The sequence below is a fragment of the Mustela nivalis genome (assembly GCF_964662115.1).
Source record: "Mustela nivalis genome assembly, chromosome: 2".
NCBI lineage: Eukaryota > Metazoa > Chordata > Mammalia > Carnivora > Mustelidae > Mustela > Mustela nivalis.
In genome coordinates, this window is record NC_139021.1 from 113,072,723 (window position 1) to 113,085,784 (window position 13,062).

Below are 13,062 nucleotides of genomic sequence, written 5' to 3' on the forward strand. Positions count from 1 at the left end.
TTCTTTTTTTTTTCTTTCAAGATTTTATTTATTTATTTGAGAGAGAGCATGCGAGGAGAGAGGTCATGGGAGAAACAGACTCCCTGCTGAGCAGGGAGCCTGATGCAGGATTCCATTCCTGGACTCCGGGATCGTGACCTGAGTCGAAGGCAGTTGCTTAACCAACTGAGCCACCCAGGTGCCCCTAGACATCAATGTTTCTAATAACATTGAGGTAAACACATTTTTATGTAAATTTCAATGTATAACTATATATTATTTCCCCCAGATAAATGTCTAGACCTGGTATGTTTCATTCAAAGAACAGAGTTTTAGGATTTTTGATAAATTATCAAACTCTACTCCGGTTTGCTATTATATTTTGTCCTGTGCATTTTGCAACACATAAGTTGTAAATAACTATGTATTTAGTGTTTTTCTGTTCAGCTCTATCTTTTATTTTTATGTCTTTTTACAGGCTGTAATTCTATATTTCAATCTATATTTTCTTTTCTTTTATCAGATATATGTATTGTTGGTCCACCACCAATTTGATGTATGGTAATTTCTTCACAAGGGGGCATAAAGTAAAACTTTTAATTTTTAAATTTTTTCATTATCTGGCTACTACTGTCAACTTTCGTAGCACTTCTCATAGCTATCCAGTTTCTCTAGTTTTGCAGGTAGTAATTTATCCACAATCTAGGGTAACTGAATTCTTTATTTTTTAACAGTTCACAGTTCTCATTGCTTTTTGTTGTTTCACTGAGAATGTCCAGGACAATATTGAAGAGAAACGAACCGGTCATGTGTCCTTGACTTGCTCATCTTTATATACCTCAGAGCACGTGGAATGTGTTCTAAAATATGTACCGAAGAGGCGAGTGAGCTCAAGTTTTCTGGTGAACGGTCACCAATCTGACACGCAGACGTTACGGTCCCCCTTTGACAGATGGAGAAACTGAGGCTCAGGGTTACAGGGCAGGCACAGAGCCGGAGCCAACCTGAAAAGGACAGCACCTGCACTCACGTGCTTCAGGAGGAGGTGAGCAGCGGCCTTCCGGGTCCCTCCCTCCGCCCTGCGGGACTGCGCGGTCACTCCCGCTGCGGCTCCGGCCTGGGGCGGCGCTGTCGCGCTCCATGCTGCATCCCTGTCCCCTCCACGAGGCTCGGGAGCACCGGGGCGTGGCCCACCCCGCCCCGCCCCGCTCGCCTCCCGTCTGCCCCCTGGAGGCCGGCGGGCGGCACTGCGCGCGGGCGGGGCGGGGCGGGCCTGGAGCGCGGAATCCGACAGCCGCGTGCGGCCTCGCCCCGAGACCCCGGGCCATGGCGCGGGTGCTGATCGTGGGCGCCGGGCTGACGGGAAGCCTGTGCGCAGCGCTGCTCAGGAAGGAGGCGCCCCCTCCAGTGCACCTCACGGTGTGGGAGGAGGCTGGGGACTCAGGTGGGTCGTGGGGTGGTCGAAACCGGGGAAAGGAAGCCTGCTGGCGGCCTACACCGGGAGGTCTGTGGGAAGATCCGGTCACCGCGGCCGCCACCTCCCGGCGGCAGCGTGCGCGGTGCTAGCCGGGTCACGTGACCGGAGCCTCCAGCTCCCCGGAGACGCCCGGGGGGGGGGCGGAGTAGGCGGTGACCCCCGCGCCGGGCGGGGAGCGAGGGAGTGGGAGGAGCCCCGCGGGGCGGGGAGGGAGGAGCGGGAGGAGCCCCGCGGGGCGGGGAGGTAGGAGCGGGAGGAGCCCGGCGGGGCGGGGAGGGAGGAGCGGGAGGAGCCCTGGGTAGGAGGAGGGGGGCCACTGGGGGAGTAGGAAGATCCCCGCGCGGGGTCAGGAGCGTGAGGAGGGAGGACACCCGGGATGAGGAGTGGGGGTTTGGGGCGGGAGGCGGGAGGAGCCCCGCGCGGGTGAGGGAGGAGGAAGGAGCCTAGGGTAGGAGGAGAAGGGGGATAGGGAGAGAGGGAGCCTCAGTCAGGGTCTAAGGTCCGGAAGAGCAGGAGGAGCCCAGGGCTGGGGAAGTGGGCGTGGCGGGGGGGAGGGGAGCAGGAGAGGGAACCTTGGTAAGGGTCGGGGAAGAGCGGGAGGAGCACAGGTCTGGGGACTACGAGCGGGAGGAGTCCCGCGCGGGGTCAGGGAGGAGGAGCGGGAGGTGTGCCACCCCGAGGGCAGCCCAGGAGCTCTGGCGGTTTGCACAGCTTGGGCCTACCCCCTTGGCCAGTGCGCGGGTTTTTTTGTTTTTGTTGTTGTTGTTTTGGTTTTCATCTCTACCTGGCCCTGCTTTCCAGGCCATCTGCACATGTCGAGGATCCCAAAGTGCCCTTGGACCAGGACTACCAGGATCTAGTTGACAGACTCCCTTTTTTTTTCTCAGGAAACCTGTTTGCGGGAGTGAAAACATGCTCCCAGTGATTATTCTGACATGTCATGCGTTTTTTCGTTGGACGTTCTCCACGCACCCATTCCTGTTGTTTAAATGTGTGAATCCAGGGGCCAGGCACAGCGCTGAACACCGCTGTGTCCTCTTTAAAAATACTTCGCAGTGACCAAGTTGTCCTAAGGATAGTAGAGGACAAAGCCCAAAACTAAAACAGAAAAGCACAACAAAGTCCTCTTTTAATACAGCCCTAATCTCTTTGGCCCCCCCGGGGGTGCATAATTGAGGTGTTCATTGCAGAAGGGTCATTCTGAAGCACTAAGATGTTTCTTGTGAATGAATCCAAGGGGGAAGAATGACGACAGCCAGGAGCCCTTATAATCCACAGAGTACGGTTGACTTGGGTGCTCAGTACATCACCTGCACGCCTCACTATGCCAAGCAACACCAAAGGTGAGTTAGTTGGCAGAAATCAATCTTCATGCCCATAGGATGTAAAAAGATAGAAATGATTAACAGAGCGACACCTTGCCCCGTGATATAGTGAAGATATTACAATAACGTCATTGATGGCATTAGCCTGAGTTAAGTGGGAAAGCCAGAGTCCCTTCCTCCCAAGGGTGGTCCTGGATACTGGAAGAGACGCTACATCCAGGGTTCAATTTAAATATAAGTTACTGTGCTGTGTTGGCAAAGAGGACAGCTAGTCCTGGGGGAACTGCATACCTTTCTATGTTCACTGTCTGTAATTTTGAGATATACAAGAAAATAGGCCTTCAGCTAATGTCAGCAAGATTTATAGATTCGCAAAACGTTTCTGTTCTTCACCTGGATGATGGTTTACTGATTTTTTAAGGAAACTCTGTGCCCCACGTGGGACTTGAACTCACCACCTCAAGACCAAGAGTCCCCTGCTCTATTGACTGAGCCATCCAGGTGCCCCTTGAATTGTTTTCTTAACGTAAAACATGCACTGAGTCAGTCTTATGAAGATTTCTAGTTATTATGTAGAGTGATACTCTCTAAGAATTCTTGGAAGAGAATACAGTATTTTTAAGCTAACTGATAGTGGTATTTAATTGTATCATATATATTGATTTATTTCAGTTTTTATGATGACCTGTTAGCTCTTGGCATTTTGAAGCCTCTGACCTCTCCCATTGAAGGGATGGTGATGAAAGAAGGAGACTGTAACTTTGTGGCACCTCAAGGAGTTTCTTCAATTATTAAGCACTACTTGAAAGAATCAGGTGGGGATAGGAGTTTCTCTGCTTTCTTTTACTATTGGCATTTAAAGATAAAAGTTGTAAACATAATTAAATATTAATACTATAAAGAAAGTTATAAAATAGATGTTCTTCTCTTTACCAATAGCTGATTTTCTTTTATCCCTAATAATAGTTTTCAGTGTATGCGTCTAGAAAAAACTTTATGCATCTGTGTATTGATTTACATGGCTGCCTCTATTTATTCATGTGTGTTTATATTTATTCTTTTTAAGTATACCAATGGGATTATTTTTCATAAACCAACACCTTGTTTGGTCTATTTGTAATAAATCAGCCCCCCTCCCCATTATCTATCTGTCTACCTCCTGTTGGTTCTGTTTCTCTGGAAAATCCTAATACATCATCATAAACTAAATCATATCTTAGGTCTATTTTCATAACAACAAATTCAGTATGCTTCATTTTTCTCAATGCCTGTTCAGTGTTATATGATTTCTTTATGAATAAATAAATTCATTGCTTATGTCAGGATTAGCTTTCTGGAAAATATTTAGGTTGTTGGTGGGGTGAGGGGTTGTTTTGGTTTTTGCTAATACCGGTATTGCTGCATTGTTTAAGTGTAACACACTTCTTTAGGCCTATCTGTAGGACCAGTTTCTAACAGGACAGTTGCTGTATCAAATGGTATTGTGAATTTTTAATTAAACTAGGTGGTTCCATCTGTTCCTCTTAAAGAATATCTCGTCAGCAGTGAATGAGGAGGTGCCTGGGTGGCTCAGTCAGCATCCGACTCTTGGTTTTGTCTCAGGTCACAATCTCAGGGTGGTGGGATGGAGCCCCACTCTGAGCTCAGTAGGGAATCTGCTTGAGATTCTCTCCCTGTCCCTCTGCCCCTCCCACTCATGTTCTCTCTCTAAAACAAGTAAATAAATCTTTAAAAAAAATTTTAAAAAGCAGTGAATGAAAATTTCTCTCTCTGTGCATCTTGATATTATGGAGATTTTTAATTTTTGCTAGTGGGGCAGGTTAAAGCTGATGTCTTTTTGTGTTCTGATTTGTACTTCCATAGTTATGACTGAGTTTATGCATCTTCATGTTTTTAGTGAGCTCTTTCCACCTTCTTTCTGCGAATTTCTTATTTATCTTTGTCCATTTTCTTATGGATTTTTTTATGGAGTACCTATGTCCATCTCTTATAACCTTTGTCCATTTTCTATTAGGATTTTCATTTATTCTTTATGTATTTTATGCATGTTATGAAATGATCTTTTTTTAAAAAGTTGATAAGTGATCTTAGATGATAAACAATTGGGTTTTTTTAAATTTTTTAAAGATTTTATTTTTGTGGGGGAGAGCAAGCGCATGTGCATGAGGCAGCAGGCAGAAGGAGAAACAGATTCCTCGGGTGAGCAGGGCGCCCGACCCAGAACTTGATCCCAGGGCCCCAGAGAACATGACCTGAGCAGATACTTCACTGACTGAGCCCCCCAGGCACCCAACAATTTGTTTTTTTAATTTTTTTTGTTTTTTTTTTAAGATTTAATTTATTTATTTATTTGACAGAGAGCACAAGCAGGCAGAGAGAGAGAGAGAGAGAGGAAGCAGGCTCCCCACTGAGCCGAGAGCCCAATGTGAGCCATGACCCACCCAGGCGCCCCAATTTGTTTTTTTTTAACAGAAGTAAGTTTCTTGATGAATCATAAGTAAGTAAGGTGCCCAATTCAAGATCACTGATGAAAGGTGCTGAGACGTTTTCTTCTATAAACTGTTTCTAGAATAATTATTATTTTTTTTTCTAGAATAATTATTGTTTTGATTTTCTTCATCAAGTTTTACTTGTTGGGAACCCTGAGAATCCCTGATAGCAGGCAAGGGAGGGGTCGGTTAGATTCAATATCATACAACATGGGGACATAGTAGATGTCATTCTGGTTAGACAGCTTCTTATAATATATAATATATAATGTAAAATATATAATATATAATTATAATTATATAGTATTATATTATATTAATTATATGTTTAATATATTTTATAGATATAATTATATATAAATATCTAATATATTTTATATATGATTTGGTTATTAACATATAACTATATATAATATATAATATATTTATATGTATTATATACACAAATATATATAATAGGATATTATTATATATAATAGGATATATTTGTATATATATGATTTATTATAAAGAATTGGCTCATGATTAGGGAGATTGGCAGGTGTCAAGATCTGCAGGATGAACTGGCAAATCCCAATACAAGGGGTAGAAAAACTTCCAACAACCCCTTCTCCCAGTCTGAAGGCTCTCAGTCAGGAAGATTCTTTTATTTTGGGGAGGGTCAGTCTTTTTGTTTCACACGTGCCAATGACTGGATGAGAGCCATGGGCATTAAGTAGGGAGGGTAATCTGCCTTACTCATTCTACCAATTTAAACGTTAATCTCATCCAAAATCATTGTCAAAGACAGAGCCAGAATAATATTTGACCAAATATCTTGGGGGGGACTCCATGACCCAGTCAAGCTAGTGCATAAAATTAACCCTTACAGAATGTGATAGCATTGGATTTTTATAGAATGTCACCGTCAGCTTCATCTCTTGCCACCATATAACTTTTTTAAAAATCTCATTTCCATCATGATTTGACCCAATTTGGATGTTCCTATTTACTGAAATCCTCAAGTACTTACCAGCTGTATTATATGTCCTATCCATCCGTCCACACACGTACACATCCCTTCAGTAAACACTTACTGAGTACTTCCTATATGCCAGATGCTGTGTTAGGTGCTAAGGATACAAAAATCAAAGTCCTTGCCCTCTTACATCTGTTGTTCTTCTGGCAGAGGAACAGTTCTTGAATACACAGTACCTACATCCTTCTCTTGGTAGGTGTTTGGGAGAATATATATTTTATCTTCCAATTTTGCTTTGGAAGCTCTTGGGAAAAGAGGTCATATTTAATTATTTGTGGCTCACATAGAGTTTAACCTATCCTGTACATGGCTTGGGTCTCAGAACGTACCCTTGTACCAGGTGCCGCCGGTGCTGCCGGCCTGGGGTCCACAATTAAGAGAACCACAGACATACACCTTGCAGAATACTTTGGGATGCATATCCAGGGCATCCGGCTGGGTATGGAGAATTTCTAGGTCCGTGGACTTCAGTTCCCTGAAGCACACATGCCTGCTTACCACTGCCCGTAACCGTGCACCGCTCTTTCCCACGGCACCCTAAATAAATAGAACCGAGTGAAGGGGAACGGTTCAGGCCGGCCTGGAGCTGGCGGGTGGGAGTTGAAGGGGCCTCGGGGCAAGCAGGCAGGTTGGAGGCTGTTTACTAGCCCTTGCTCCAGTGTATGAACAGAACGAAGCTAATTGCCTCAAAGAGACAGACGCCTGGGCCTAGTTAGCACCTTGTTCCTTCTAATATATTTGCATTTGATTTAAAAACTGAATGTTCACAGTGTTGCCGCAGGATTCCAGGGACAGTGAAAGCATCTGAGGTATAGAGACGTGACATCTAGGAAATGAGTGGTTTTGGATGGATAAGACATACCTGACACAGGCAGATATTCTGAATCAATGTCAGAAGGACTGTGGAGGGACCTTCTAGGGGAGGAGGATGGAGTCGCCTCAGGAAGGAAGCTTCAGGGCCAGGCGGACATAAGCCGGATGTTGCGTGGCTGGGATGCTGTGGTGTCCCCTGGAAATGATGAACGAGATCTTCCAACGTGCTTTTGTGTCTTGTTCTTTCTTCATTTCTTGCTTTTCTGTTCCTGAGACTGCATACAAGTAGATTTGTAAAAACAAATCCAAGTTTTCTGGTAATTGAGATGTGAGTAAGTGCTTGGTCTCACGGAGACTTAGCGATCCAGGGATATTTTCTTTTCTTTTGGTTTATGGTTCCTGATTCATTCTCTTCAACTGGTACTTAGGAAATTGCAGTATGTGGTGGCGAGTACTCTACTGTGTACGAGATACGGTCTTCACAGACACAGACACAGAGGAGACATGGTTCCTTCCCTGGGGGCTCACAGGTTAATAGGGAGGAAAATATTAGTCAAATAACTACTCAGGTAATTATCAAAATACCTTGGTGATAAAGAGGAAAAATGCGATGAGAGGACATTCTCAACCATATTTCTCTTCATTCTAATTTTTTTTTTAAAGATTTTATTTATTTGACAGAAATCACAAGTAGGCAGAGAGGCAGGCAGAGAGAGGGGGAGGAAGGCTCCCCGCCAAGCAGAGAGCCCGATGTGGTGCTCTATCCCAGGACCCTGGGATCATGACCTGAGCCAAAGGAAGAGGCTTTAACCCACTGAGCCACCCAGGTGCCCCCTCATTCCAATTCTTAATAAAGGTAAATTGATCCACTAACGAGAGCTTGGATCTCGTTCACAGACACCTTTTTCAGGTTTAAGAGGGAAAGAGAGGAATTCCGACTTACTGGGGAAGTGAGCCCCGAGAAGGGCACCTTCACTGTTCAGTTCCCCTGAATGGATCCAGTCTGTAACTCCTCTCTCTCTGCCTATTCATACTGGAAACCCTGAGGATGTGAACATGACCTTGCTTTTGGACAGGTGCTGATGTCTGCTTCAGACACCGTGTGACTCAGGTCAACCTGCGGAATGACAAGTGGGAAGTCTCCAAGGAAACAGGTCCCCCCGAGCAGTTTGATATCGTCGTCCTCACGATGCCGGTTCCGCGGATTCTGCAGCTCCAAGGCGACATCGCAAACTGTGAGTCCTGGCCTGGCCATCCACCTCACGGAGTGGGGGTCCTCTCACAGGGTGTAACTTAGTGTAACTTAGTTAACTTAGTGTAACTCTCTCAGCAAACGGCACATTGTGGATTCTATTGATTTGCGTGTTTTAGAAACCGATGCTATGGCCTTGTCTGTGATGTTAGTCAAGGTTAAACTTAAACCCACAGAATTTTTTTTTTTAAAGATTTTATTTATTTACTTGAGAGAGAGACAGTGAGAGAGAGCATGAACGAGGAGAAGGTCAGAGAGAGAAGCAGACTCCCCATGGAGCTGGGAGCCCAATGCGGGACTCGATCCCGGGACTCCAGGATCATGACCTGAGCCGAAGGCAGTCATCCAACCAACTGAGCCACCCAGGTGTCCCCAGAATTTTTTTTTAACCAGTTAAAACTTGAACATTTTCCTTACCACCCTTGCTTTTAAGAGGTAAATGTTTTTGATGAACCTGCAGTTGTTTGGCCTAAAGGAAGACCAGTCTCTTTGTGTCCATCCTGGAGATAAGGTTTTTATGATACAAGAATTGATCGCATTGGGCACCTGGGTGGCTCAGCTGGTTAAGCATCTGCCTTTGGCTCCGGTCATGATCCCAGGGTCCTGGGATCAAGCCCCTCATTGGGCTTCCTGCCCAGCGGGAAGTCTGCTTCTCCCTCTGCCTGCTGCTCCCCCTGCTGGAGCGCGTGCTCTCTCTCTCTCAAATAAATACATGAAATCTTAAAAAAGAATAAGAAAAAGAAAATGTTTACAAATGATTGACTTGGTACACTTGACGGAGGATAAGTTTCTTTGGGTTTAATCAGCTCAAATCAGAATTGGACCCCATGCAAATAAGGCTGTGTTTAGTTCATTGTAAAGAAGCCACCCTAGCTATAAAGGGCTAAAACAGAACACCCCACCTTAATCCTTTCCACCTGTGGGTCTAAAACAAAGGGATTGGTTATTTGAGACAGAGGGAGGGAGAGGGAGTGCGAGGGGAGGGGCAGAGGGAGAGGATCTCAAGCTGACTCCCCACTAAACGGGGAGCCAGAGCAGGGCTCCCTCTCCTGACCCTAAGATCCTGACCTGAGCTGAAATCAAGAGTCCAGTGCTCAAAAGACTGAGCCACCCAGGTGCCCCTAAAACGCAGGGATCAAAAACATGTGGTTTTCCTTTAAATTCTAAATCTCAACGCGGAGCTCAGTATGAGGACTATTCAGGTATTCTCTCTGTTTTCCAGAGAGCCTTAAATAGTGCTTGTGTCATTGTTACCCGGTTGCGTCCTAGTTCCCCTGCGGAAGACATCCATCTACGAAGCCACGTGCTGTCACCTCGTGGACACTTTGTGTAGTGCAGGTCCCCTCAGAATTTTGAAACCAGAGGGAACTCTGAAGAAGAGTGCAAAACAGAAAACATGGAAAACCGCGACTGTAATTCACGAAACCCCACAGTGTCACAGGGAAATCACCTTAGACCCACAATAACTGAGTAACGTGCTCAGAAGTGCTAGTCAGTGACAGGCCTCGCCTTCCTACCAACTGTGAGCAGCCCTGAGCCTTTACTTTCTTTGCATTTCCTTCTCACACTGTCCCCCTTTTAAATCATGTCTGCCCTTTTGGATCAATGCAAATACCATCGCTCCCGTGAGACACTTCCCTGTTGATTACACGTGGTCTGGGTTTTCCCGTATGCACTGCTCTCTCCTTACTTTGCTTTTTACAGAAGACATGGAGCTACTATTTTTTTTTTTTTGGTCAATTACTTGTTACATTTATTACATTATTTCAGGTGGGAGAACAGGGAATCCTTATGGCTCACGGAGACAACCTCTTAGAATTTGTGATTTGCCTTTTGGTACTATAACTGTGCTGCTCTCTATGTATTAATATCACAGGATTATCTTTCGTGATCCTAAGAAATTATTATTATGATTATTTCCATTCTTGGTGCTGAAGGAATAAGCATCTGTTTTATTCCTCCACTTGATTATAAGCTTCTTGTGGTCAGATGACCTTGGAGTCTACTGGTTCTGGCTTGGTTCCCCGTTTGGGTGCTGGGATAAAAGGGTGAACCTTGAGGGTTTCAGGACCGGAAGGGACCTCGGGGCTCATTGCTTCTGCCACCCTGACTTTAGAGATGGGGAGTTTCAGATGTGATCCGCCTTCTACAAGATCACACGATTTAGTGGGGACCATGCAGGAGAAAGTGTGGCTGAGGAAAAGGAGGCACCTCTCGAATATCATTATGGTCTTGATTTTGTGTTTCCTACACATTTATTTACTTATTTATTTAAAAAGATTTATTTATTTTAGAGAGGGGGGCAGAGGGAGAAGGAGAGAGAGAATCCGCAACAGACTCCCCGCTGAGCAGGGAGCCCAACATGGGGCTCTGTTCCAGGACCCCGAGATCGTGACGTGGGCCGAAAGCAGGAGTCGGACGGTTAACCGATTAATCCACCCAGGCGCCCCCATGTTTCTGACACATTTAAATACAACTCTTCATTGAGCTGTCATAGGGCATCTGGGTCTGAATCCACATACCAGACTTCCTGATGGAGTTCTCACCTCCTCCTGCTAGGAACGTAGCAGAGGCAGTGGAGAGATTGTGGGGTGAACAGTGTAGAATAAAGCAGGTGGGAGGTGGTGAGTGACTGTCAGACATGAAAAGCCTGGAAGGTTCCTCTCCCTGTGCCATGCTGCCTCCCACATGCCTAGATGGAAGGGACATGTGCATTAAAGTCTCCTGATGGATTTGTGTCCTTATTGGTTTGGTACGCTCTCTCACATCCTTAACACCAGGAGGGTAATTTGTTTTCTTGAGACAGGAAGGAATGAACACACGAACCAGGTCAGATACCGGCATGTCAGGGAGCGCCCCACTCCCCCCTGTAACTCACTCCGGCTCCCACCACATGACTGCACTGTGTTCATCTGAGCAGAAACATGGTCAGATAGCCCTGGGGGGAAAACATGCGAGTCCTCCCCTGCCTTGACCCCACAAAACACTGCTAGTTTTAGACCAAAACCCTCAAGCTGCCGAACATTACTTCAAGAGGCAAATGAATGAAAGCAAAAGGTTCACATGCAGCCCATCGGAAGGGTCACTAGGAGGAAGCTGAGGGGGAGGCAGGGACAGCCATAGAGTGAGTCTCCTCCCTTCAGGAATCCCAGTCTGCTACGGGCTCCTGGAATGAACCATACGTTCTTCGTGCATTTCTTCCTAAAGCTCCCTTTGCCTGCCATACTCCGACACGGGCTCTGTCTCCCTCCTTCAGGACCCAGCCCCCGTACCAAAGAGTTCCCTGGGCTTCTCTGACAGCTCTGCTCTTCAGGGGAAGCACCTTGGAGACTTCTCCAGCACCACGTCCTTACACTCATGTAGCTCCTGGCATTGGCTCCTCCGCAGAGGACAGTTCAGGGCACTGACAGAGGGAGCCAGAGCTTGTAACCAACCATGCCACTCACAGTCTGGGTGATCTGGGGCAAGCTACTCAGCCTCTCTAAGTTTGCGTACAGAATGAGGACAAATCACATGATTGACACATGGGATCATAGCGAAGACTCCATGAGATACTCTGAGTACAGACCTTGTCAGGGCATTGGACACATAGTAAGCACATTGCTTTTATTAATACTCTTGGTGACTTTTTAATGTTTGTGACTTCTTTACCACTAGGGAAAAGGCCTGGGCATCTGTTTAAGGGGTGGAGTGCTTGGTGTTGGGCATTAAGGCAGCCAGAAAAACCCCTGTATCAGTAAGGATACTGGAAACACAGCGGGGAACATTACTTTGCTCTTGTGCATAACAGTGGCATATTTGGATCCAGAACACTGTGTGGTCCCTTCACCTTAGAGTCTACAACGCTGAAGTGCAAGGAATGTCTGTTTCTTCGTCGCTCTAAGTTTACAAATTACTCTCTCCACCTACCTGGTAGAAAACCCTCCCTTGTCCTCATGAGGATATCTTCCTTTCCCTTTGGGGTCACATGGGAATTCCAGGCTTCCATAGTGCCAGGGAACTGGGGGTGGGGAGGCATGGCTCCCAAGTGCACAAGGTTGCCAGCATTATTGGTGCTCCTCTGCTCTGTCGGCTTGGGCCCAGCTCAGTCCTCGGACATCGCTCAGCCTGGCAGGACTCACGGACATCTCAGGGGACAGCCATGCACTGATCCAGAAGCCTTTCCGTGGCTCTGCAGGCCTAGACACATGCTCCTCGTGAATTCTGCTGCAAGTTGCCTCCCAGGCAGAGCACGTGAGTGGGAGCCGGGTCTCAACCCTGACAGGAACCCCCCCGAAACTCCTCCCTTTTAGACATTTCACGTCCAGCCCCTGCCTTTCCATTTTCAGGGATCCACCCCCTTGACCCACCTCATAATTCTGCAACAGAAAGACACTTTACTTCCTTCTGACTGCATGCGGGGGGGAGGGTGGGGTCGTCCCCACTTTTAGAAACACACCATTGAGCATCTCTTTCCTAGACTGGAGGGTGGGGACAAGAGAGTTGGTTTTCCCTGAATTACTCATCTTGGTAAATTCTCGAATTTCTGGTTGCTGTGTGATAGAAAAGCTGGAACGAAGCTGCAGGAGCTCTCAAGAAGGCACACTGTAATAACGGAAGGGTCACGCGTGTACCTGACTAGAGGCTAACAGAAGGAAATAGAGATAACATGGAGTTGCTCTTAAAATTCTAGAATACAACCACCAAAGGAGCAGCAGCAACTGGAAGCC

General features: G+C 46.4%; 1 protein-coding gene across 2 annotated transcripts in view; it reads left to right on the forward strand.

The window, feature by feature from the left end:
• Positions 1–429: 429 nt before the first annotated feature.
• The window catches only part of RNLS (renalase, FAD dependent amine oxidase), a 245,092-nt gene continuing 232,459 nt past the window's right edge, over positions 430–13,062 (forward strand). The window contains exons 1-4 of one of the 2 annotated variants that reach the window (XM_082721045.1): positions 430–1,024; positions 2,694–2,799; positions 3,454–3,596; positions 8,178–8,336. In XM_082721045.1, the coding sequence (XP_082577171.1) occupies positions 2,702–2,799; positions 3,454–3,596; positions 8,178–8,336 (400 nt within the window). In that variant the 5' untranslated portion in view covers positions 430–1,024; positions 2,694–2,701. Of the gene's footprint in view, positions 1,025–1,196; positions 1,424–2,693; positions 2,800–3,453; positions 3,597–8,177; positions 8,337–13,062 lie in introns of those variants that run through there. The other variant, XM_082721044.1, reaches the window with a different exon arrangement.